Source organism: Triturus cristatus, chromosome 7 (genome assembly GCF_964204655.1).
Source record: "Triturus cristatus chromosome 7, aTriCri1.1, whole genome shotgun sequence".
Lineage (NCBI taxonomy): Eukaryota > Metazoa > Chordata > Amphibia > Caudata > Salamandridae > Triturus > Triturus cristatus.
The window spans coordinates 1693280640-1693307529 of NC_140590.1; the positions used below are offsets into that span (position 1 = coordinate 1693280640).

Sequence of the window (26890 nt, forward strand, 5' to 3'; positions counted from 1 at the left end):
CCACTGATCCTCTGTAACATTACATTCTAAAGGCGTATTATTTAGTCCTGAAAAAAAGCGTTTATTCACTTTAGCCCAAAATCTAGCACTATCCCTATGAACCTCAGCCAAAAGCAGGTCATTCCAGGCCTCATCTTTAATTTCTTGTTTTCGGTGATTAATCGTACATTTATAAGACTGCCTCAATTGGGCTATAAGAGCACGATCTCTTGGGACCTGCTTCAAGGCAGAAATAAGCTTTTGAGCAATCCTTATCAAACCATTTCTCACCCAGATTAATTTGACTTCTCCTAGGCAATGTTAAACCAGATGCCACCTGCGCACAAATCTATTCAAATGCCAATAAGACCTCTGCTCCCTCATTTGCCGGGCTAAGACCTATATTAAAACTCTTTTCAGCATTGTGCATTCAATCTTGAAGAAAAAGCTCCACAATTACACTAGTCCACTTTAGCCTACGTCCCTGGTCTGTGGTCTTTACACATATACAAGTGGGAGGTTGTCCCTGGCTCTCTTTAAGGCCAGTCGCCCTACTTAACTCGAGTATAACAGGATTATGGTCGCTATAATCGGACCATAGAACACCATAGTAGATCACTTGAGGAAATAATACCGGGGAAATAAAAATATAATTAATGATAGTCCTACCCTCTTGCCTTGAAAGTAGGGATCCTCCTCCCCACACTGTTTGTGTTGGGCTGGCATAAATCAACTACAGAGCTGAAATGAACTAACAAAAAAGTACTCACTGTGTTTTAAAAGAACCCTCACTCACCAACCTAGTTGGTGACATGCTTCATCATTGGGTTCCCACCAGAGAGGCCGAGTGCCTCTCCGGTGTGCTACAACGTATGAGTTACAGCGGAGCTGGATTTAGTGCAGACAGTGCAAGTTGTGAATAGTGTAGGAAGTGAGATTAAAATGGTGTCGTAATTTTATCCAAAAATAATTTTAATGGTGGAAAACTGGACACAGTAAAAAGGTGTGTTGGATGTGTTAAAGCTGGTTTTATTAGACCAGTTGCATCCTGATATATGTTGTTTGATTCATATGGTCCAGGGGGATCAAGAGTGGCTCCAGCAGCTTCCCTCCCTCTCTTGTTGTTGTTATAAATCAACCACAACCAGGAGATCCTCCAGGCATTCTCCGTGCAGGCTGTGCTCAAAGTGACAAAGGAATCCTCTGGGCCAAGATAATCTACAACATGGCAATCCTTCATACACAAATGAATGTTAAAATCTCCCAAAATAATAAAAGAATAAGAGGTTGTTTGTTTGAGTCTGTAGTCATTTAAAAAACCTTTTAAAATACATAAATGCTCATTTAGAGATCTAATCTCGGGTGAATTTTTGAAATTTACAATTAACAGTTTCATAGAATTGACATTAATTTCTACGGCTAAACAATTAGTGGAGCCAGTATTCACAGTGCAATGTTTTCCCGTCAACTTTAGTGATATTAAAATTAAGAGGCCCCGCTTTGCTCTCCCTGAGGCCAAGGGCCGAGCTGGCTCAAAATATGATTTATAACCATCCAGCCAGAAATTATCTTCTCTATCCCACGGCTCATGTAGTCCCACTATATCATGAGTGTAAAGAAAATTAATCCATCTGGGTTCTGCACTTTTTGTTCCAAGTCCTGCTACATTCCAACTTAAGATTTTACAGTTCAGGTTCTCCTCCTCCATTTGCTTAGAGACCCCTTCTCCCCCCCTCCCCTCACAATAGTACAGCGGGCTTCAGTCAATCCTTTTCATCCAATCAGCTCAATGGGAAAAACATGTTAGAACACACTAAACCACTCTCCATTGCCTCCTCCCCAGGAGGTTTAAGCAATGTTTTGGGGGGGTAATGGACCTGTATTTTGAGTCAGATTACCAAACTGGGCCTAACCCCAGTGATTGATCTGCCTTCCTTTTTTTAGTGAGAAATTCCACCACGGGCTCCAAGCAGAAACTGTCTACTCTCTGGAGGCGGGTAAAAGAAACCTAATGGTAGGGCCCTTATGCCCCCTGGACCCACTTTAAAGCCTCCCTGGAAGAGCTTTCCTGCTATCCCTATTCTCCTTCATTGCCCTCTGTTCTACCCAGCCAACTCGTCTGATCATTATAATCTGGGCAGAGGCCTGCTCTCCATTTATTGAATGTTTACACCAAAACTTGTTTTTGCGTAGGAGATACTCAGTGGATTCCTCTCCATTTGTTTTAAGTGGGGGTACTCCTGTAAGGACTGCGACTAGTGGAGTAGCCTCAGGTAGAAGATTGAGTCTACAACTATTATATCTTTTACAGTCCCCTCTGGTCCCATGAGACTCACCTAGGTCCTTGGGATGTTTATTCACAGTCGGGTTACAATTAAGTTGCCTACCCACATCACCGCCCCTTGTATTCTGAGTAGAAGTTACCCCAGATGGTATACCCTCCCCCGCAAGAACATCAGAATGTGAAATTGCATTACTTCCACTTGGATTATCCGTAGCAGCATCCATACGTTCTAGCTTTTCCCAGAGTAGGGTAAAATTCCTATCGATTAGTTCTTTATCTGGTCCAATACAGTTCCCAGAGCGGGCTCCACAATAGTGGCAAGATCAGCGTTCCCAATGATATCGTGCCTCAATGAAGGAGGAGGAAAGAGGGCATCAGTCTGTGTGCTTACAGAGTTGGTTGCTGGTACTACGTGGTCAGTTACATGATTAGCGGATTGAGATCCCTCTGTGCTCTTCGTTTTTTAAGCGCCAAGACCCAGCTTTGGTTTTACTGGTGGCTCTCTCATCTTGATCTCATCTAATGGTTTGGAGACCCGTGTTCTAGTAGCTGTACTTGACCCATTAGGGTTAACAATAGGAGGTACATCCAAGGTTGGCAAGGGGGGGGTTTGAGGGCTCATTTTGGGGCGTGATGGATAGGCACATTTGTGGGAAGTCCTCCAAGTTAGAGATACCTAATGACGAGCGTCTCTGTAATGTTGAAGAATCTAAAGAGTCGCTGCTCTGTCATTTCGATCTCATGGGTCAACAACGATTCCGCCCTGACAATAAAACCATCTATGGTGTCAGGTACTACCTTGAGCTTACTCATGTTGGGACCGCACGTCTTAAGCAGTTAGTGACTCGCGTGCAGTAATACGATGCAGAACAAGTACTAAAGTCAGAGATGGAGGTGTGCGCAACAGTATCTGGACACTGAGAAGTGCAGTTGAGTACCGGCAGCCAAATATCAGGGGGGGACCCAGCCTCTACCGGGCGCAGCTCGCCCTTGCCCCGGGCTTCGCCCGGGCACGCCCGCACTGCTTTTTAAAGTGCCTCCGGGTGCTAGAAATACACGTATGCGGCACCAGACCGTGTTGGAAGCTGGGACAGGGAATCCCTCTCGGCCAACGAACAGCAGGACACACCAAGGCAGTATAGATGGGCATAGTGGTATCCTAATTGAGCTGCCAATCTCAAGGGTGTCCGGTTGGCAGACATGTAATCCTATGTATTGCTAACACTTACAGTAGTTTCCAATGGGGAACGCCACTATAGGGACATATAAGCTTGCCCCTACACGCCCTCACCTTTAATATACTGCACCCTGCCTCCTGGGCTGAGGAGGCCTACATTAGGAATGCTTTACATATATTAGAGGTAGTGTACGTGACTTTGCCACACATCGTGAGGGCACAGTCAAGTTTGAGTCTACCATATGCAATAGTTAGCCTGCTGTCAGTAGTTTGCTTGGGTCACCCAGGTTGGCACAAAACTGTGCTGTAGCCCTTGGACCCCCTTTACTAACAATGCCCTGTGTACCCCTAGTACCGTATGCTTGGGACATATAAGGGGGAAAGTCTTTGCCAATTTGGCATTGCAAAGTCAAACATAACAGTTTTAAGAGCGAGCACTGGGGTCTGGGCAGCAGACTTCAGTGTACTATGGGAGTCATAACCATCAGCATTTGGAGCAAAAAGTGGGTGCTGACCATTCAAAATTGACACTTTTTTACAATGCTGTAGTGTTTGATTGCATGGAAATAGCTGGGGTAAGACATCTTACCCAGCACAAAGTTTCTTCGGCCACAAAGCAGTGACCTTCTGCACAATCTCAACACCTGTCTTGGGGGTTTCACCTTCTCTTGGGAGCTGAGATTACTTCGCATCAGTGGTTGCCTTCCATCCTCACCCACGACTACTGTCTGGAATTCCACACCAACTCACCAAATATCCCAGCACAGCATCATCCAAGACTGCCAATGGCTTCTTCAGAAGGAAGTGCAGGTGTTTCTCCAAAAGTGAGCTATCCAATCAGCCGCTCCACAACAGTGAGGAAAGGACATCTATTTCCCTGTGCTCTACACTCCCCCCCCCCCCCCCCCCCCCCCCTCCCCCAAACTTGATGTTACAGCCAATCCTCCACCTATGCCTGCTTAATCGATAATTCACTTTAGATTATTTCAAAGTGGTTACACTTGAAGTTGCCATTCTGCTGCTTCGCATTGGTGACTAGATTGCAACCCTTGCTCACCAGGAACATCCACATCCCTATTCACCAACTCCTTGCCATTATCTGAGGTGTGTGGCAAGTTGAGTTGAATGAAAGTTCAAAGTCTTCCCTTTTGAGGGTAACAGACCCTCGAGTGATTTCAAAATGCCTTGTAGTGACATCTGCATCTTCGGTGCAACATTATTCATATACTTGTATATTTGAATGACTGGCTGCTAAGGAGTAGCAGCGAAGCACAATGCCTTATGCTCATTCAGCAAACCATCTCGATCCTCCTCACATTGTTGTCCACAGACCATGCCCAAACATCTCACTTTTACTCCCAAAAGGAACAACTGTTTTGTAATCCATACTCAATACGGTGATAATGAAGACCTACTTCAACTCAGGAGTGATAGCATTGCAGAAGCTTCTTCCACTTTACCAGATGTTGCGTCCTCTGCAGAATGATGATGACATTTCTGGGAATGGTTGCTATCTTTCACAAGTCACAAAGGGCTGATTGCACGTGTGCCCTCTGCAAGACTATCTAGTGAGACAATCCTTGCAGGTGATTGGAAAGTGGTACAATCTATTGTGGGTAGAACCCAATGTTAAGTAGAAAATTCAATGGTGGACTACATTTCCAAGTTGTTCTGTGGACTTTCTGCCCCTTCCCGGACGCCAGTGGCCGTCAACAGATGCCTCCGTCATGAGGTGTAGCGTAAACAATACAGGACAAATGGTTTTCACACCACACACACCTGTACATCAATTTACAGGAAATGATGGCAGTCCAGCTACTACTTGTTTCTCAGATTTATATGCAACAAAACGGGGCTCATTCGCATGGACGTGACAATCTTGTATTGTCTACAAATACAATGGGAAACACACTCGACAGTTGTCTAAGTTAGCACAAATAATTTGGCACTGGGCAGTTCGTCACCATGTCTTCCTCTGAGTAGAACACCTTCAATGAGTGGACCACAAACTTGCGGACCTTATTTTCAGAAGACACCAACAAATGCATGTAGGAAGCTGGGTTTCTGTTGAAGTACCCCCCTCCCCCATATGCGCACGCACGCAATTTTTGCCAGACTACTGATGCACTTGGTCCATGCCAATCAGGTTCCCAGGGCCTGTGTTCTTTCCCAAAACTGTACCTTGTACCCCCCAATTGGCACCTCTCTGGCCACATGTCAGTCCCTTGTAAAAGGTACCATGGGTACGCAGGGCCCTGTGGCCAGGGAAGTCCTCTAAGGGCTGCAGCACTTATTGTGCCACCCTTAGAGGTCCTGTACCTTTACACACACACACACTGCCATTGCAAGCTGCGTGTTCTGGTGCAGAACAAAGTGAAGAGTCGACATGGCACGCATCCTTGTGTGCCATGCCTACAACCCACTGCCCTGGCATAGGTCAGCCACCCCTCTAGCTGGGTGCACTATACCAGTGGTTAGGGTACAGGTGCATGAGCCCTGTCCCCCTACAGTGTCTAGACCAACATTGTAAGCGCAGTAATGCCATTAAGAGTATATGGTGCTGGGAATTTATCATTATGAACTCCACAGCCCTATAATGGCTTTACTGAAAACTGGGAAGTTTGGTATCAACCTTCTCAGCACATCAGACCCACTCTGATGCCAGTGTGGAATTTAATGACAAATGCCCTAAGAGGGCATCTTAGAGATGCCCCCTGAAAAACGACCAGCCTCTGGTGGATTCCCAGACTGGAACACACCAGCCTGCCAACACGAGATCTGTTTCTGGACCCCTGGGTTGGGAGCCTTCACTCCCTGAGCCCAGAAACCAAGCCTTTCCTGGGCAGAAGTGTTCACACTTGCCCAGGCCAGGAAGAGCCATCTGTGGCAGGGAGCTTCAAAGGCCTTGACGCCTATGTAATGCGACCCCCAGCCTCTCCTGCAGCAGGCCCCCTTCCTGTCTCCCCTCTTTTTCGACAGGAAGACAGGTGAGAAAAATTAGCCAGCCCAGAAGGTGTGCCCACCTCAGCCAACCTCATCCCTCAGGGGGTGGGGGCGAGGTGAAACCAACTCTTCAGTGCCCGCCATCTTGCAGGTCGCAGGCACTCCCCAATCAGGATTAGGAATTGTGCCCACTCCCCCACATGGGGTGAGCACACCAAGTGTGTAGTCTCCCTAAAGATCGGTAGCCCTTTGGCTACTGAGCTCGAGACTCCTAAAATGCTTCCTACATACAGTATTTAGGGAGCAGCCCTGAACCAAGAAGTCAGATTCCTGCAACCAAAGAAGAAAGACAAAAGAAGACACCCACCAGAAGAGACTACAGATAAGAACTGACTTGGCCCCAGCCCTACCGGCCCGTCTGCAGTTTTCAGAGAATCTGGCGCCAAAAGTCAACCTGTCTTGCAGCCAGCCAACCGACCTCCAACACCCCTGGGAGGACTGACTGCCTTCAACAAAGACCGGATCTCCTGTGAACAGCAGCTCTGTTCAAAATAAATCTTCCTAGACATGCTCTGAGCCTGCTGATGACAAAGAAACCAGATGCCTGAAACCACCACTGCACCCGTCGCCTATGGCCTGAGTTTGAGTGGTCCACCGGTCCCAGCGAGGTGCCCCTGCACTCCACAGTCCTAGTCCACCATGGGTTGACCCCCGACATCGCCTGCAGCCTCTGCACAGAGACACCCCCAACCGCGAGTGGACCGGTAAGGTGAAATCTGATCTCAAGCCACCCCTGCATCCAGCCGCCCTGCACCCTGGAGAAGAGAACCTGAGGTGCATCTACATCCCCAGCTCTCCAACTTACCTACCCAGCTGTTGGTTCCTCCCGGAAGTCTTCCTGGACCGAGCCTGCAGCCAATATCCAAAACCGGCAACCTCCATTGAAAATAACGGGGCACCCGATGCCAAAACAGCACCCTGCACCCGGCCGCCCCTGTGGGTGCACCTTTTGTGCTAAACTGGATCCCCCCTAAAGAGTGCATCCTTGACCCTGGGGGGACCGTGGTTCTAATCCAAGAATACCAACTCCCATAACAAAGTACTTACCTGTTAACCGTTAACTTCATTTCTCTTCATAGGAATACATTGACTTTTCCTTGGAAAAAAATGTGTGGAGTTGATTTGTATGAAATACTGCAACTGTACAAAAACTGATTTACTTACTTTTTCTGTAAGAAATTTCCCAGTATGATATCTAGGCAGATCACACAGGGTAGAAAATGTTACTTAAAAAGTAATCTGAAAAGTAACGTACAAAGTAACCTGTAAAGTTCTTAAAAAGAAAATTTGGACATTTTGACTTGCCTGTAATTCAATCAATTGCATTTGAACCTGCATTCAATTGTAAAACCAGGCTTGGCTTGGTTCTAGAAATAAAATAACTAAAATATTTTTATGCAAATCAAATTGGTCTGAGTTCATTCTTTGCGTATGTGACGTCATTTGCTGATTGAGTGTCTGCAACAAATGCTTAACACTACCCTCTGATATAGCCTTACTGCTCGCCCACTCTACCACAAATAGAGATGAAGGTGCGATCTACTTTTACCTCTGACTACCTTTAGGGTTTCTCTGGACTCTGTGGACACTATACCTCATCTTGATGTATTGTATTCAGAGCCACCTTCCTACAGAGCACAAATGGGAAATCAATGTCCACCCCCTCTCCCCCTTGTTAACACAGTCGGAGGACTCTACCCCTTTCACCATTGCATGCCAGCTGACCAGATTCTCACATTTAACTGTGGTCTAAGTAACTGATCTGCTACTATCTACCAAATCAGGGTCCCCAACAGATCCTTGCTCCCCCCCCCCCCCCCCCCCCCCCCGACGATTATACATCTGGCCTCGGGTAAGATCAGAACTCATTTAGCCCCACTTCTGAATAATGTCATCAGTTCAGGAATTTCCCCACCTCATTGAAGAAAGCATGCATCAGACCCATACTAAAAAAAAATCTGCTCTTGACCCTTCTGAGGTGACAAAATCCCGTCCTATATTCTGCCTACCTCTGGTGGCCAAAATCCTAGAGAAGTTTATTAACCAAGAGCTTCTTGGCTATTTAGAAACAAACGACCTGTTAGATCCCACCCAACATGGCTTCAGACCACATCACTCCACTGAGTCTGCTTTAATCATGGCCACGGAGGAGAAAACTAACCCTGGGCGTAGTTCGCGAAGTAGCGCTACGCGTAGCACTCTGTGAACTGTGTAGGACCCTGTTCGCACTGTGTAAGATGCCATTTTCAATGATTGCACATTGCGGACAAGCATCCGGCACTGTGCAATAATTGAAAACTGCATCTTGCACAGTGCGGACAGGGTCCTACGCAGTTCACAGAGTGCTACGAGTGCAGTGCGAGCTGTAGTTTTCTGCCGCCAGAGTAGATTTTTACTCGAGCGGCAGCTTTCTCAACGCGGACTGGTAGTTTCTCATTGCGAGCGGTCGCGAGCATACGTGACCACTCGCAATGAGAAACCTGACCTCCCTGCGTTGAGAATTTCGCCGGGAGGTTTATTTTCCACGCTCGCGATCGCCAACTTGATGTTGCTGATTGCGAACGAGGAAAAAGTTTCGCCGGGATGTCATTTTGCTTGCTCGCGGTCGCCAACTTGACGTTGAGGACCGCGAGCAAGCAAGAAATGACCGCTGCACTACGCTATGCGTGTTTGCACTGTGCTACGTGCAATTCGTGTAGTGCGAAGTAGCGCAAACTTCGCGTTGCCTAGTGCTTTGCCCAGGCTTAGAAAAAACGCAGGCAGCTTGACCAGGGAGGAATAGCCATCCTAATCCTACTTGACCTATCAGCAGAGTTTGATGCCGTGAACCATCAAGTATTAACGCAGCTGCTAAAGTCAATAGGAATTGAAGAAACTGCCCTAGCCCTTCTCTCCTCATTCCTCACGGCGAGGGAACAGAGGGTGTGTTGGGACAACTTCAAATCTGAGTGGTTCTCCCTACCCTGTGGTGTTCCCCAAGGCTCAGCACTGTCGCCAACTCTATTTAACATCTGTTACAAGACTGGCCAAGCTGATAAGGGCTCAGGGTTTCTCGTTTGTGTCAAATTCCAACGACACGCAGATTATCTCCATTTCCTCAAGTGTGGAAACCGTGGCAGGGAGATTTCATTGCTGTCCGAAGCATATCATGGGTTGAATGCATAGGAATTATCTTAAATTAAACACAGACAAAACGGAAGTCATGGAATTTGGGAATGGTCCACCACTTTGGAATCCATCTTAGTGGCCGGTGGAAGCAAGTCACTGTCCGAAACCTGCGCCTAAAGCAAGGAACCTAAGATTCCTGTTTGATGTCCAATTAAATTTTGCAGGACAGATCAACCTTTTGACATCATCCTGCTTTTTCCTATTAAAAACTCTGCTCAAAATTCTGCTTTCTATTCCACCTGACCTCAGAAATTCCATTGTGGTTGCTCCGATTTTATCTCAAATTGATTATTGCAACGCTTTCTTTCTGGGCTTAGACAAACGTCAACTGCTAAAACTTACAATCACTGCAAAATGCAGCAGCGCGAGTGCTGCTTAATATTTCAAAATAGCACCATATTTCTAGCCGCATTAGGGAGCTTCACTGGCTACCGGCCATACAGCGCATTGAGTTAAAGGCGCTTTGCCTGGTGCATAAAGCTTTGTATGGTGGAGGATCAAAAGACTTAAACTTTTCCAGTTGTATTCCCCTCGGCGGAATCTTAGATCTGCCAACAAAGGACTAGTCCAGGTCTCCAAAATCCATAAAGCCAGATGGGGAGTTAGAAGCCTTTCCTATCGAGCATCGAAGCTCTGGAATCCGCTGCCGGACACCATCCGGCTGCAACCTACCAGATCCCCGTTTTAGGAAGTTGCTTAAGACCTAGCTTTCCCCCCACAGGACTGATGCAGTACCTTTCGCTATTACACTCGCTTCCTTGCTTCTCTTAGCGCCAAGACACCTCCTCATTCGTTCTAAAAGATATTTTACTTACTTAATGCCCATGTGCGTTAAATACTTTCACTGTTGTAGGACCCCAGAAGTAAACTTGTTCAATGCGTACAAGAATGCAAAATGCTTAAACAGGAAAGAACTTTTCGGCACCATGCAGTTTCAGCCATGTCCTTTAAAGATATTCCCTAACCTAGATGGTCATAGGTGCTGCTGTATATGTTGCCTCCCAATTCCACCGATCTCTATTGTCTGGCAGAAGGTGTGAGAGGTTGATGAGCAGCTGATTCTCATTCCCCGAGATTGTGTGAGGAGGATTTGTTATGCCAGTCCAATAGAACTCCGTATTCTGCAGTATTCTTTCCCACTCCTGAATATAATAGATCTACTTTCGCAGTACGATGATCTGGTCCTCCAACTCAAACCTCAGCTGTTTCAACTGCAAGGCTGAAAATTAAAGGTGCCAGTTTGTGGCCTTGTCTGTAGGGTTGCTATTGTATTCTCACATCCTGGTTGGCTTGTTTGTACACTCCAGAATAAGCTTCTGATCAGCCATGTTCCAAGATAGACAGTTAATGCTTGTCTTGAGTGGATGTAGCAGTCACAGGAGACTGTGCCAATAAAAGCACCTGTATTCTATGCAATATCAGGCCCGTCACTACAGGAATTCATGGCGAAGATCTGGCACAAATCCTGGCCGCTGAAACTCGCTGTGCTCCCTCAGTTACCTGTTTGTGGTGGCCTTTGGGAGTAATCTCTTCATTGAACCAGTGCAATGAGGCACCGTGCTCTTCCTCGGTCATTTATACTGGAGGCTCCACTGTTGAATAGAAGCAGCAATTTTCCATACTTGCTACTTTTTAAGAATCCTGCTTTCTGTGCATGTGCTCTGCAATATCAGCATTAATAAGGAGGGTCATCTTAGTATCATAATATGTTAAAGGAGAATGAAGGAAAAGTTTTGTTGGCCTCGTAATGATTCAGATGGTGAGACTCTGGGGAATAAAAGAGTGCAGATAAATCTCTAGTCACATTTATGCACCCTTTGTGCCCAATGGAAGTTTCTTATGTTCAAGTGTGAGGCATTGGCTATCGACATTCTTGGTCCTATTTGTATAGTAGGTGAGATCATGAAATATTTTTTGCGTTTGGTGAATTTGTTTTCAAATGGCCTGATAAAATTGTTGCAAGAGCTGATGCAGCCAATGCGGTTTTGTTCCAATATGAGTGGTTCCAGAGGGAAGTTTTGCCTTAAATTCCTTTAAGTGATAACGGTCCCCAGGCTTGTTTCAGAAGTAGTAGAGTATTTCCTTTCAAGGAATGGAATTAAACATAGATTTACTACTGTGCATCACCCTGTGGGGAATGGTGGAACGTTTTAATAAAGTAATCCTTGCTAGCATGCAAATCGGTGTTGGAAGCAATCTATCTTGTGAAGTTGAATTACCCAAACTAATTTGGGTATATCGCATTAACCAGATGGTGGCAGGATTTAGTCTCTGTAAAATGTTGTGTGGCAGAGAACCAGCCCAGTCTGTTTTTTTTTACACTCCAGAATAAGATTGTTAGCGACTGCGTTCCAAGGACTAGTTGTTGTTTGTGGGTCTATCCGTCCCAAAGGTTTATGGCAATAAACTTAGCATAGAATATAGTTATCTCCAGTCCATCACCTTAGGAATCCACTGCCAGAGGTAATGGATGCCATCATAGCTACCAAACCACCTGCTGCCAAATCTGTGTACACTGAATGTTGGGTCGAGTTTGTCTATTAGTGGCTTGAAACTTTTTGAGGGTTGTCCGACTGCGTTTTGCACTTTTCCTAGAAATACAGGGTTTAGCAGTTTCTATGTTGAAGGGATACTTAGCCAGGCTGACGTTTTTTTTTCTCCCCCAACCTCCTGACCAACCTACCTTTATCAGATGGGCCTATGGTTCTTTTCACAAATTGCTTCCTAGATATGGTCCTGCTCATATCCTTTGTTGTCCCTTAGAAAAACATAAGATTGGTTCGGATTTTTTCAAATTGATAATCAATTGTTAATGATTAGTCTCTTGACTCTCTATGCTGCCTTTCTGGTTGCTATTGCCCCACCTCTAACAAAGTGAAATAGTTCAGGCCCTGTTGATCTGTCTCTGTACTGTTTTCTATAAAATCACATTTGTCCGGTGTACTTCTCACTCCTTTTTGCCAAGATTGGTGCCTGTATTTCACGTGGGTCAATATTTCACTTTTCCATCTTTCTTTTCCCCCGGAAGACTAGTTTGGTGCACAGACTGACTGCAACTGAGGCAAGCTTTTCCTGCTTGGGGGATTCGGCCAGATCACAAAGGGTGGATGGCCTACTTTTCATAGTGTTTGGTGCATTCTGCATTAAGATCTTCTATGCTATGGCCATAAAAAAAAAACCTCTGGTTGCAATTCTTTGCATCCGAAACAGGCCATGGCAAAGTGATGAATACGTTGTGAGACGTGCTGTATCATTTCCTTTGATGATTAGCACTACTCAGCCTTGTTTCCCAGGGAGTATTGCTTTGCAACTCATAAGGTGAGGAATTTGAAGTATTCATCAGAAGGAAAAACTGTTTACCTTCAGTATCCTTATTTGTTGTAGATACTTTTCCGTCCTGCACATTCATCTCTGCCCTTACTCCTCCACCCCTGAGATAGGGCAATTCAATGTGTTCCTTCTGTTCGGTTCATGTATCCTGTTAAACTCTTTTGGTTCTTCTCCTTTTGCCTCACTTCGGCATAGGGAAAAAGTATACGCAAGGGATCCCCGTATACAGGATGGTATTACCACTTCCTGGGCCGGCAGAGCCACAACTGGAGTTGCATGGAGAGCTATTGGAAAGGTTTTAGAATCTAGTCTGGTGCACAAGGATAGTGATAAGGTAATGTGTTGGACAGTATAGTATCCACCAGAAATTTTACAGAAGGTTAGTAACTTCTTCTTTATTCTTGGCAGTTCAGCTTATGGGGCCTTGGAACGAAGTCCATCATATTTCCTAGAACTTACAGCAGGGGAACTTGAGCCCAGCACACTACAAAACTGTTGTATAACAAAGTATTGTTGATATACATGGACCCTATGACAGCCATGTATTACATTCAGAAATGTGGAAGAATGCTCTGTTGACCTCAAGATGGCACAACAAATTTGGCGTTTGACACCGTCATCATATTCACCTTTTTTTCCAGAAAAAACATTTTATTGAGTATTCATAGTACCACTTGGGCGATTGCCCGACATAAACCATTTTGAGACCAGAGAATGACAAGTTACCAAGCATGGAAATATCATTGGGTACAGTTTGCATATATAACAAAATTGAAAAACAAAACTTTGTGCAGACTGTCTCGCTCCACCCACATTGGTGAGCATGTTTAAATACAAATGTGTGCCCGAAGAAAGAAAACAATATATCATACAGTATGGCCCAGAGCATCCAATAGAATACTGCTCTTCAAGGGGATTGCGAAGATCATATTCTCCTTTTGGCATAGTGTCTACTCGCGGAGGACAACAATGTAACCGGCACTTTGAGCTGCTATTGTGAGACTCATCAATGTCAGATCAAGACAAGCGTTTACAAACTATGACAATTTCACAGTTCTACCTATGGAAATGTATAGTAGAAAATGCCATAATTCACTATAGAATACTCGGTGGATAGATTAATTCCTTTCTTTTTCCCTCTCCAGTACCCCTTCCGCATGTCATTTGCAATGTGCAGCAAGCCCCCATGACAGTGATCCTTAGTGCTCCAATGTGAGTTTGTTGGCCATGTTTCTTCTGAAAATATCAGTGTACTTGTATGAAAGTTAAATACTCCCTAAGCAAGCTGGATGGATAATTTCCAACTGCAACAGTTGAATCTAATGATTTAGCAACTGATATCTTAGATTATTTATTTAAAGAACATATGTACATTGTAACAAAAGCTCTGTCTGAACTCACCACAATGTTCTACAGCAAATGGGAATTTTTTAAGACTTCCTGTATAATGCCTGTCCATTCCACACAGGCATCATAACAAAAGTGTTTAAAACCACTAGACTAAAAAAAAATATTAATCTCAGTTTGCAGATGGGTTTTTTCATGTTGGTGAAAATATTTCCAAATAAAACATGCTATTTGAAACTTAATGTAAGTTATTCTTGTGGACCGTCATCTCGTTCTTCACTGCTTCACACTACGGGCCTTGGCAATGAGACCGAGCTATGGTTAAATGTTTAAGTATTTCACATGAAAGAACGTGGTGTTGACATCTTGACCCATTTTAGACACTGTCTCTCCTCAGTAATGGTCCCTCCCCACACTCCAGAGTGGTAATAATCAGCATATTAAACTCTGTAAATCTGCATATGTACTGTTTATTTCAGAGCGAGCTCAGCATATTCACATTTTAAAGATTGATTTTCCTTGCCTTTTTAGAAGAACAATAGAATTATCTGAACAACCCTCCTGCCAGCACTTATGTGGGATTAAACATGAATGTTAATCTGTTTATTAGGCCTACTTTAAAGCAATTACACTAGTGTACATTACAAGAGTCTGTGTAGAATGTGGTGGTCTTGGGGCTAATGCCTTAAGTGTGCTTTGTTAGTGAGTTACAGGTTTTAACAAACGAAAAACCACAAGACAGTGTTTTGTATATGCGCAAGCAATTTCTGCTTAAAGCAGTTTGGCGTTTACACTTGAATCTATTCAGTTGGTAACATTTTACACTTTATTTTGTTTACTAATCCACAAAATGCAGCCAGTAGCTCTCAGCATGCACTAGATGGTGGGGGAGCGCCTAAGGAGGAGACTGATTACAATAAACTCATTAGAAAGATAACCCCCCCCTTTTTACCACAATAGGCAAAGCCATCTCTAAAGCAGCTACTTTGAATTCCATAGTAAACATTGCATTGGCTGTCATTAGTATGGGAGCATCGTGGCCCTTGGTTCGCATATTCCGACTGCATTAATGTGTGAATATAAACTTCATTTTTTTTTATTATTATTATTATAAACATGGTTTCCTCCTATTTTCTGTAGCAGCCATATTAGAAGCATATGATAATGCTCTTCGGTCCATGTACAACTTGTGCATCTACGGAGCACACTCTACAAATGGAAAAAAGTTACTTCTCTGTAACAATTGGATTCTAGCTTGTTGTGTTGTAGATTCACAAGCAGACCTCCCAGTGGACTCGAGAGAAGCACAAGACATACCGAAGGATCTGAATCATTTTGAATATACACGTACAGACATTCAAAAGGTGTTGAAAGACTTAAATTGAGGTTTGATTTCTATCCACTGGCATTGGTGTTTTAGGAAACATGATTACATACCCCTGAGACTGAAACATGTCAGCATAAAAGTTGCAATATGAAGGCAACAATTAATAGTAGATGTGCACGCAACGGGAGAGTGTCCAATGTGTGAATCTACAACACAAGTGCAAATTGATTGTTGCAGACAAGTAAGTTTTTCCATTCAGTACAAACGAATGTCATACCATTAAGCCATTTTTTTTAGTTTCTTTACTTTGAGGATTTCACGTACAGCTGACTTCTATGAACATAGATGGTGAGATGTGCAGCAGTGTTCTGTGATTAAAGTAATTACACTTCGACATTTCGGTCAGACTGCAGCATTCATTTCGCTATGCAGCTTTCTCTTGTAATCCTTTGTAGGGATTGTGCTTATCGTTGATGCTTGAACTGGTTTTCACTTCTTGATCTTTTATTTTGCAGATTATGGACCTAGTGAAGGACAGCCCGGTTCTCACCTCTGTCACCTCAGTAGCTGCTCTCCGGCCCGTGCTGTACGTGGGCCAGCAGTGTATCCACTGGCTTTTCATGGGCTACCCTCTAATCCCATTCTGTCTTTTTACCTGGGACAAGTGGCTCAAGGTGAGGTGCTGTGCTTGAGTGTTGGGGATTTAACAAGTAGAGGGGGAGGTTCAGGAGAAGTGATGATGGGAAGGTTAAGCTATTTCATATATTTAGTCTTGATACTAATGAGTGCTTTATTCACACCTGGTTTCTGTCCCTGCAGGTGTACTATTCTGTGTACTTCGTGGGCCATGTGTACTTCTTGATACTGCTGTTTGCACTGCCTTATCTGCGGAGACTTTTGGTGCCAAGGCGTGAGAAGCCTGACAAGACTGACTGATGCAGCACAAAGGTGAGTGTGTAGCTGAAACTTTGCACACCTGAAGTCTAGTCATTGTCCCTTTTGATGCTGCCTACAGAGCTATGGGGCAAGGACAGAAACGGGAGGAGTTCAGAATTGAGGTGCACTGACATTGCACTGTGCTTGTATACTAGAATAGCCGAAAATCCTTCAGGGCTGGATTGAAGTCCATAATTTATTTGTATTTATTCTGGACCTCAAAAGTGAGATGTTTCTATAGAGTTGTGCTAGGGCTCCAGACCCTATGAGGTGATCTCATTTCTTCCTTTCTATTTCAGATTGTTTATGGATGGAGTTGCCTCATCCCCTGTAGAGCCTCCAGAATGTACCGAAGTGCTCCTGGTTCCTGCCATAAGGGCCATTTTTTCTACTGTGACAATTCAGCGTCTGGTATATTTTGGAAAGCTGTGGGGAAGACAATAGGGCATAGACACACCAATGACTTGATTTTGGAAATTAATATTTTTTGTAAAGTGAGAAGAAATTAGCCTATGCTGCTCCAGTGTGGTTGGTGCCTGACTTTCTCCGGTGATGTGAAGTGACATTTGATGATCAGCTGCGTTTTCTACTTCCTAATGACGACATAGGATTTACACTTTTTCCTGTGTTGGTTTACCCCGGATCATGTTGCAATCATTCGGTTGTGTAGCCTGAAGTACTCAAAACCTGCGTTTTCAGTAACCCATGATCCCACAGAATGGTGTCTCACTGGATGGATTCTACCCTCTAATATCAGAGTACCATCTGTTATGCGGAATGCTTGTTCTTCTGAACTTATGGAGATATTTATCTGCAGGTTTCCTCCCTCAGTACTGTCACGGTTGTCCCAGGCTTCTACATAGGATGAAGATATCAAGACTTGAATTTGGATGCTTGAGGCTCAGTGTATGATGGTGTCTGCCTTGCACGACATTGATGACAACATCCAGGACTGGGAGGCGGAGCAGTGCCTGGAAGCCTGGCTCAGTTCCACTGGTTTTGCCTTTGCTGTGCCTGGCAATGGTGGAGGCACTTCTGCAAAGTCACATCTGCATCAGTTCTGCTCTGGGACACTTCTTGACTATTTGAATGATTAGGGGCAGGGTCTGTTGAAAGGTGGAGAGCAAAAGTGCAGGCATGAGTGTTTCCTGGTACTCTTTTCCAGGACATTAAGTTCTGGGCAAGCTAAAGGGCAGCAGAACAGTTTTTTTAAGGTAAATTTGTTTTTATGATGGATGTTGAAGTCTCCTAATTGACAGGTTAAACCGTTGTCGGCTAGCCAGTGAATCTAAGTTTGTAATATTGCACAGTGACCAAACAAATGTTACAAAGCAGCAGGGAATCAAAGTGGTTATCGAAGTGATTATCGAAGTGATTACAGTGAAAAATCCAAGGTGGAGATCCACTTACAGCACAATGGGGAACCCTAAGGTTGCATGCAATGAGTCTCTTCGACTTGTTGGCCACCTATGCCCATTTTTTTTTCCTTGTGCCTAGGCCTTTTTCCTTGGCAGGTGTCCCCTTTTAATTCCATGCATGTAGAAGGGGTGTAGACAGCCTTGGGCTGAACGATAGGACAAGTGGGAACATGCAAGCCTGCCATAAGTTCCTACACTACAGAGCACAGAATCCCAACCTACGTGCAGGTTGCTATTAAAGGCAGTCCAAATCTTGTGCTTGCAATGTCTAGCTGCTCACCCTACCTGTATGCCAGTCACAGACTTTTCTCCTTTGAGAGGTTTTATACCATGCTGTCTACGGGCAGTGCCTTCACTAAGATGCATATAAACCTGTTTTCTCATGGTGCCTCTTCTCCTTTGAGAGGTCTTCTTTACCATCTGCCTACCAAACCTCCCCCTAAAAGTTAATTCAGCCCAGCCAATTAGGCTATAATGCATTCTCCAGAGGTAGGTTTTCCCTGCCCAGCATGTGTGCTTGAAGTCTCCCTTTCTAAGATTTTGTACCAGCCTCTTTTATATGGGACATTTTCTAGTGGCTGTCACCAGAGTGCCTGCCCATTGTAGAGGGGGCGCAGTTCTGTTCTATTAAAAAAAAAGAAGAAGAAACTTTTTGAAAGTTAGTGCATGTGACTAACCAACGTAGTAGAGCATTTTAAGAAGGGCCAAATTGATCTTACTCCAGCTAGTAAACACTGCCATATAGACAGGAGAGGTTTGTGGAATTAATGATACTGAAAGACTTGATCATGCAAAGGGGCCCTGGAACAGTTGTAAATGTTTCTAAAAAGGTGTACCTGAGATCTAGTAATTTATATACACTGGAGTGTATCTAAATCCCATCGTTTTAAACTGAGGGCAGACTTCATTCTAGATCTTTCTACATAGAGGTGTATGTGAGGTGTAGATCTTTCTAAGAACTGTGAACAGTGCCCTTTTTAAAACCCTGGATTAAATTTAGGAAGGTTTTATTGTGTTTTGAAGGCAGCCCATCGGGGGAGTCAAGGTTTAGGAGGATGAGTGTGGATTCCGGGCAGTCCAAACGCACATGGCACTCAATCACTGCAGAAATCATTTAACTATTTTTAATTAAAAAGAAATTTGCCTTACTAAAAAAATTATGTATTTTATTGATTGAAGTATGCAGGATGTCTTTCACTCCTTCCTGCACCCATACCAGTACTTGTAAAGCTTCCCTAAAACAATGCTGAACTTGAAGTGTTCCTCAAAGCATGGGGTACTCTGTTAGCTGTGTCACCGACTGTTAACCATATTGTTTTTTCTGCCATCGAGAAGGTTGCAGCGATCACTTTCTCCATTTCTTTCTCTTATCTTACGCTGTACAATCCTTTTTGCCTAAATTCCTTTCTTTGAATGCACCAGTTTGGATTTCATTTTTACTGTAAGGCAGACACTCTATTTCAATCCATGAGTGTTTAAAACCGAATTTTAATATGAACATAGCAACACTGGAAACTAAAAACATTGCTTCCAGGGGCAGCAGTGTGTTTTGCAGGAGTTTATTTTCCTCTGAAACCAGTGTGTAAAATAAAGAAATGAGAAGAAAAAAAAGTACGTTGGTATTGAAATTAGACTGATCCCTACAGAAATGAGTTTATATTCCTACTCTATTTCTGAGGTTGGGGACAGTAATTTCATCACTGATCATCTTCTCAGTCTACTATGGTGGCCATAAATATTTATTTTTGTGACAAGTACGATGATTTGGCCTCTTTATGATGACTATATGCAGTTATTCAGCAGCAAGGCACTATTGAAACGCCCTTAGAGTTCTTCCAAACCTTAATTTCTCCGCACTTGCAACGTCTTTGAAGGCACTCCACTCCTCGCAAAGTTTTTGCACTGAAATCATGTGAATAACTTTTGGTGCCGAATAGAGAAAATTAGTTTGAAGACCACAGTTAAACAAAGTAGCCCCAAATTGCCCTCGGCCTCCTGTTTTTTAGGTAGTGCACTAACTAAACTCTGTGATGTTCCCTTCTGATGGATACATCTGCCTGTGGATTCCTCACCTTTTGAATTGCCCCAATGCGCAGCATTCCACAGAAACTTTTCGCCTCAGCTCTTCCACGTCGATGAGGACAAATACTGGACTGGCTCTGCATGATGTCATCAGAGCCTTAAGAAGACCACGCCGGTGTGCTGACATTGGTTCCCTTTTTCCATGCCGTTGATACGTAAGGTTTTTTTCTCCCGACTATCCACTTCTGGTGGTGCGACTTTGTATCCTTTGAAGAGGACTCCACCTTTAAAGGAAGGATTCAAGCTGTGCAGGTAATGTGGAGGCCGGATGTCCATCACTGACCTGCATGAAGATTGTTTGTGATGTTTGTCTTCGGATCACGACGTCGGGACAGACTCTTCATGCAAACTGATGAATCTGAAGACCCTGAAGGAGAGGGAGGCCAAGTTATTCATGGCCAAGAGACAGAAGAGGGGTGGCAGGAGATCTCTGACTCGCTTGATTTGGCTGACGCCTCATACTTCAAGGTCCTCCAGGAAGCATAAGAAGAAGCAGCGCCATGGTTCTCGGCGTCGCTCTTCGAAGGATGCGACTCCGAAGTCTGTGTCCTAGGCGACGTCGCACGGATGGAATATCGCCAACGCCTTCTCCATGGGTGTTTCTGGCTCTGCCTCCATCTCCGAGGAATGCTACTCCTCCTCCAGTGCAGAGAACTCCGACCCCACAGCCGGAGCCGAATTTGGTGGCGTCAACGCACGGCTCCAGAGCCCTTTGTCCCGGGTCAGTCCTATCCAGCATTCTCGACTCTGGATCGGATCCGTCCCGTTTTTTAAATGCTGTGTTTAGCATTTTCACAACGGCTGCAAATCCATCTGGTGTGCCTGCTGGCCCCGTGGGTCCTCTGCATACTCCTTTTCCACAGACACCTTTCATGCCCTTTATGCCAGTGACTCCAGGTAGTTGGCCTCCACCTGCGCCGAGGCTCTCAGTGCGGTTGCACTTCCAAGAGGTTTGTGGACCTTTGGATGGTTCATCCCAGACACCGTTTGGATCTGATCTGGTACCAGTTTGACCTCCACCAACTTCATTCCCGGTTCCTTTGGATGTTCCTACGATGCCGGCTCCGAAGTCACTGGCGCTGCCGATACAGAGGATGAGATATCGGAGAGAGGTTTTAATGCGGGTGGAAGAGGAAGATGAGGGAGCTGAAGGTCAAATTGTAGTTCTTTAACCAGAGTTTGAGGGATTACAAGAAGTAAGTGATCTGGATACCTCCCCTGAGTAGGAATTAGTGTCACCGACGGGTTTACCTGCTCCTGAGGTGACTTCATACCACGGGGGTATTCGTAAGGCTGCGGATCTATTGGAGTTTGTACTTCCCACAGCAGAACTGAAGTCTAATATCCTCATTGAGGGTCTCCATTCCTCAGCTTCGGTATCGGAACCATTGTTGCCCTTCAATGAGGTTTTAACAGAGCCGGTTATAGGAGTTTGGCCACAACCAGTGTTCTCTCCTTCAGTTTCCAGGACAGTGGCTAGGAGATGCAAGGTAGCTTTGGGGGATACAGCTTTTTTATCTTCCCATCCCTCGTTGGGAAGCGGAGTTGTCAAAGCTTCTTGCTCATCTGAATGATCAGCAGGGTCCTTTCCAACCACGCCTGCTGATAGTGAATCAAAACAAATGGAGCAGTCTGCCTGAAAGAAAAACCAAAACAGTCCCTTGCACACGCCGACCGTTATGTTATGATAAATTTATAAAGCGCACGTTCACCGGGGTTGTTTCATGGCGCTAGTATATATTGTGTTTCATTGACAATAATAAAGATTTATTATTGTCGATGATACATATTATATACTGTCGGCGTGTGCAAAGGACTGTTTTGGTTTATAAGTCGTTATCTACACATTGGGGAGGAGGATGGCTCTCCCCACCCTTATGCACCGCAATCATAATTATACACTAGTACATACTCACTGCATATTTCCCAGGAGTGCCATTACCCTACACAATCCACCTACCAAGAAGTCCCAGTCTGCCTAAAAGGTTTTTTCATCAGGGGGTATGGCCTTGATGTCTACAAATGCCCCATATTTTTTAAGGCGTATGGTATGGCCAAAAAGGTCAAACCGAAATTGCCTGCAGAGGTCCTGGGGCATTATTCTGAGCTTCTGCCGGATGCACAGGTGGCTGTCTGGCAAGTAATCCGATCTGGGCTGAACATGCCGGACTCTGGTTAGAACAATGGAGGAGGTCTTATGTGGCGACGAGAAGGCTTGCCTGGTTAGGGGGTTTAGTCGTTTCACCCAATGTTCAGGCTACCTTGCTGGACTTGCCCTTTGATGGGTCTTGGTTGTTCCGAGCCAAGGCGGACTCTACACTGCAATACTTTAAGGGCAGCAAGGCTACAGCAAGGTCCTTAGGTCTTCCGACCCAGCCCAGGGACTATAGACACTTCCACAGGTTTCGGGGGCTTTGCTACGAACTTGTGCTTTCGTGGCAGAAAAGAGCCGCTGTAGCAGTCAGATCCTCTGTACAAATCTTACAGGGGAAGGGGCAAAGGTCATGTGCAGGGTTCTGCCCGGCAGAAAGTCTCCTCCTTCTGCCACTCAACTGTTGTTGAAGGGAAGCAGCTCTAGCTCTGTCATCTCAGAGTATGCTTGTTCCACACGTGGATGGGCGATGGGTGACCTATTTTCTACCTCATTGGAGGTCTGTCACTACAGACCTCTGGTTTAAAAAATAGGTATGTCCTACCCTTCCAGGAGTTTCCTCCTCCTTTCCCTCCCTGTCAGGGCCTTTGCTCGGAAGAGCATCTTCTAATTCTCCTGCAGGAAGTACTGTCATTGCTTCAAAAGGGTGCAATTGAGATATTTCCAGATCAGGAAGGGGCGTCAGGGGTGCTACTCCCTGTACTTCCTGATTCCCAAAAAGGATGGTCATTTTGACCGATTCTCGACCTCTGGATTTTGGATTTTTACCTCAAAACAGGAGAAGTGCTAAATGTTGACCCTTGCACAGGTTTTTCTTGCGCTGGAGACGGAAGACTGGATGGTGTCGATCGATTTACAAGATGCATATTTTCACATTCCCATTCGCATCGAAAGTATCTCCGTTTTACTGTGGGGTCTAAATATAACCAGTTTGCGTCCTTCCGTTCGGTCTTCCTTCCGCACCTCAGGTCTTGACAAAGGTGATGACTGTTGGCAGCACTTCTCAAAAGGTCGGGATTCCTGTGTGTCACTATTTGGATGAGTGGCTGCTCAAAGCGAAGTTGCCAGAGATAGTGTTGCATCATTTGCAGGTATCAACACAGCTGTTGTTCAGCTTGAGATTTTTGATAAATATACCCAAATATCAACTGGTGCCCTTTAAGTGCAGCCTGTTCATAGGGGCAGTATTGGATACTACTGTGAGTCGTGCCTTCCCGCCTCTACAGAGGATTCAGGACATCCTGGCTAGGATTCCACTGTATCAGAATGGAACGTTGTTTCCAATCCGAGAGCCTTGCGCCTGTTTGGTCTGTTTTCTTTCCTGCGTTCTGTTGGTCAACTATGTGTGATGGCATATGAGGGCCCTCCAGTGGTGCCTCCGCAAGCAGTGGCTTTAACACAACTGAGATCTCGAGAATTTGGTCAATCTCCAGAGAGACTGCAGCGGATCTGCAATGGTGGAGTGTTCCAGGCAACCTGCCTCGAGAGAAGCTGTTTGACCCCCCTCCTCCAGTGGCCACAGTGGTAACGGATGCCTCCATTTTAGGGTGAGAAGCTCATCTGGGGGATCTGGAGGTAAAAGGTCTTTGGTCTCCAGAGGAAAATTGTTTCACATCAATCTTTTGGAATTGGGGGCAATACGTTTGGCTCTAAAGCCATTCCTTCCTTCCCTTTGCCGTCAGTCGGTTCAGGTCTTGACAGACAACACTACAGCAATGTGCTACATAAACAAACAGGGAGGATTAGGGTCGTAGCTTCTCTGCAGAGAGGTTCTGCGACTCTGGTCCTGGGCTCAGGGACGTCAGATTTGCGTAATTGCAAATCATTTGGCCGGACTGAGGACAGTCTCAGTCAGCAATATTTGTCCGATGACAAGTGCTGTCTCCATCCGGCGGTGGTACCTCACATTTTCAAGATGTGGGTGTTTCCTCAGTTGGACCTTTTTGCCACTAACGAGAACTCGCACTGCCCATCACTCTGCAGTGTCCATTATCTGACGCAGGGAGCGTTGGGGGCTCGTTTCAGTTAAATTGGGACTCACAGCTTCTTTACACATCCCCCCTCCTCCCCCCCCCCCCCCCATATTACCCTTGATTCTGCAAATTCTGAGGAAGATTCTCCAAGACGGGCTTAGTTGCCCTTTAAGGTTTCTCACATTTAAAACTAGATTTTTAGTGGCAATCACATCGGCTAGTTGTAAGCCTCCTTTTACATCGTTCCATGTAGATAAAAGGGTTATTAAGAACAGCTCCTTTCCTGCCTAAGGTGGTCTCTCCATTTCACTTGGGGCGGTCCGTCACCGTACCTACTTTCTACCCTCCTCCTCATCCTTCTAAGGAGAAGAGACTTCATTACCTAAACCCCAAGAGAACAGTGAGCTTCTATTTAAACAGAACCAAGAACTTCAGGCTGGATGATGAACTCTTCATAGGATATGTGGGCAAGACTGTCCACAAAACAACGCTGTCCAGGTGGATAATCCTGTGCATCAAGATTTGCTATGCCTTCGCCAAGAAGGAGCATCCTGAAGGTATTTGTGCTCATTCTAGCAGAACTAAGTCTTTTTCGACTGTGGCTAGAGGTGTCCCTGTGGTTGACATCTGCAAAGCGGCAACTTGGGCCTCCCTCCACACTTTCGCAAAGCACTATTGTTTGGATTCGGAAGTGAGGAAGGGCGGAAATTTTGCTCTTTCTGTTGTAGGATTTTTTTTATTCAAGGCTGACAGGCACCCTCCGATTAGAGCGGGACCCCTTGAGGTGAGTGTAGGAAGCTTGCTCTGTATATACTATACCCGAGTGAGGTATAGTGTGCACAGAGTCCAGTGGAACCCCAAAGGTAGGCAGCGGTACAAGTAGATAACACCTTACTCTCTATTTGTGGTAGTGTGGGCGAGCAGTTAGGCTTTTTTAGAGGGTAGTGTTAAGCATTTGTTGTACACACTCAAATCAGCAAATGATTCTCACACACTCAAAGACTGAACTCACACCAAGTTTGTTTGTATAAAAATATTCTTTTAGTTATTTTATTTTTCTAGAACCAAGGAAGCCTGGCACAGGTGAGTGATTTATACTTGGCAGTAATAGTTTGAATTGCTGTTGTGTATGTATACTTTGGTTTGATTACAGTAGAATCGCTGGTAATGCAATGCTTTGAAATACTGTACATATATTTTGTATTGACTTTTCAATAGGATGTCAAATAGATTACTTTACAGATTTCTTTTCTTCCACAGTGTAGTATACATGGATACTGCACTGGGACATTTCCTGTAAACGGGTAAGTAGAAACGTCTTGGTTATTTGCTTACAGTTTTAGAGACTTTTATAGATTTTCCAACTCCACACTTAAAAACTTTTTCATAGAAAAACAGTTGGTTATCCTACGGGAGGAAATAGTGTAATCGGTTAACAGGTAAGTACTTTGTTGTAGGAGTTGGGTTTCTGGGGTTAGACTCGGGGGTCCCCCAGGGTCAAGGATGCACTCTTGTTGCACCCTCAGTGGCGCTAGGACGGCCGGGTGCAGAGTGCTGAGGCCCAGTGTTATCCAATGGGGGTAAGGGGGCCTCCGGTTGGTGGATGTTCACGGGCAGACCACAAGGTTGTGGGAGCCAATCTCCTGGTGTTACGCTCTGGGCAAAAGGGGATCCTGTTTAGCACAAAATGTGCACCCTCAGCGTCTTCGGGGCGGCTGGGTGCAGGGTGCTGTTTTGGCATCGGGTGCCTTGTTTTCAATGGGGATTTTCGGTTTTGGTTTTCAGCTGCAGGCTCGGACCAGGAAGACTTCCGGGAGGAACCAACAGCTGGGCAGGTAAGTTGGAGGGCTCGGGGACGCAGGTGCACCTTGGGTTCTCTTCTACAGGGCGCAGGGAGGATGGATGCAGGAGTGTCTTTTGAGGTCGGATTTCACCTTACCCGGCAACTTGTGGTTGGGGGGTCTCTGTGCAGAGGCTGCAGGCGACGTCTGGGAGTCCTGGTGTAGTCAACACACAGTGGACTCGGACTCTGGAGCGCTGGGACCGGTGGGCCACACTTACTCGGGCCGTAGGCGACTGGTGCAGTGGTGGTTCCAGGCGTCTGGTTTCTTTTTCCTCAGCAGGCTCGGAGTCTTTCTTTGGTGTTTCTTCTGAACAGAGCTGCTGTTCACAGGAGATCCGGTCTTTGTTGAAGGCAGTCATTCCTCCCAGGGGTCTGGAGGTCGCTGGCTGCAGGACAAGACTATTTTTGGCGTAGGATCTCGGGGAAACTGCAGACGGGCAGGTAGGGCTGGGGCCAAGTCAGTTGTTCTCTGCAGTCTCCTCTGCTGGGCATCTTTTTTCGTCCTTTTTAGGTCTCGGCTAGAGATAGCAGCGCGCATGCGCTGCTCTCGGCATCCGAGAGCTTCTTGGAATCAATACAGATTCAGAAGCTCTCGGAGGCAGAGTTGAAGCCCCGCCCATCTTTTTAATTGGCTAGCGTCCGCTTCAATGCAAAACGCTGGCTTTTGATTCTAAAGGAGGCTTTTTAGTCCCTCCTTGTTGCTGCCTCGTCTCCTTTTGGCCACGCCCACCGGGATTTGATCTTTTACCGGCGGCGTGACACTCTCCCCTTCATTACTCCCAACGCACTTTTTTTTTTTTTTATTACCCGGCTTTGGCAAACGCAGCCGCGTGTTTATTTTAGCATTGCGCTTTCACTTAAAGTGAAAGCG

General features: G+C 45.4%; 1 protein-coding gene across 1 annotated transcript in view; it reads left to right on the forward strand.

Annotated features, from left to right (window-relative positions):
• Nucleotides 1–19126, forward strand: part of LPCAT3 (lysophosphatidylcholine acyltransferase 3) — a 178474-nt gene extending 159348 nt beyond the window's left edge. Inside the window, exons 11-13 of the mRNA XM_085619889.1 lie at nt 16131–16289; nt 16435–16563; nt 16851–19126. Coding sequence (XP_085476015.1) covers nt 16131–16289; nt 16435–16551 — 276 coding nt within the window. The 3' untranslated portion in view covers nt 16552–16563; nt 16851–19126. The remainder of the gene's footprint in view (nt 1–16130; nt 16290–16434; nt 16564–16850) is intronic.
• Nucleotides 19127–26890: the final 7764 nt, after the last annotated feature.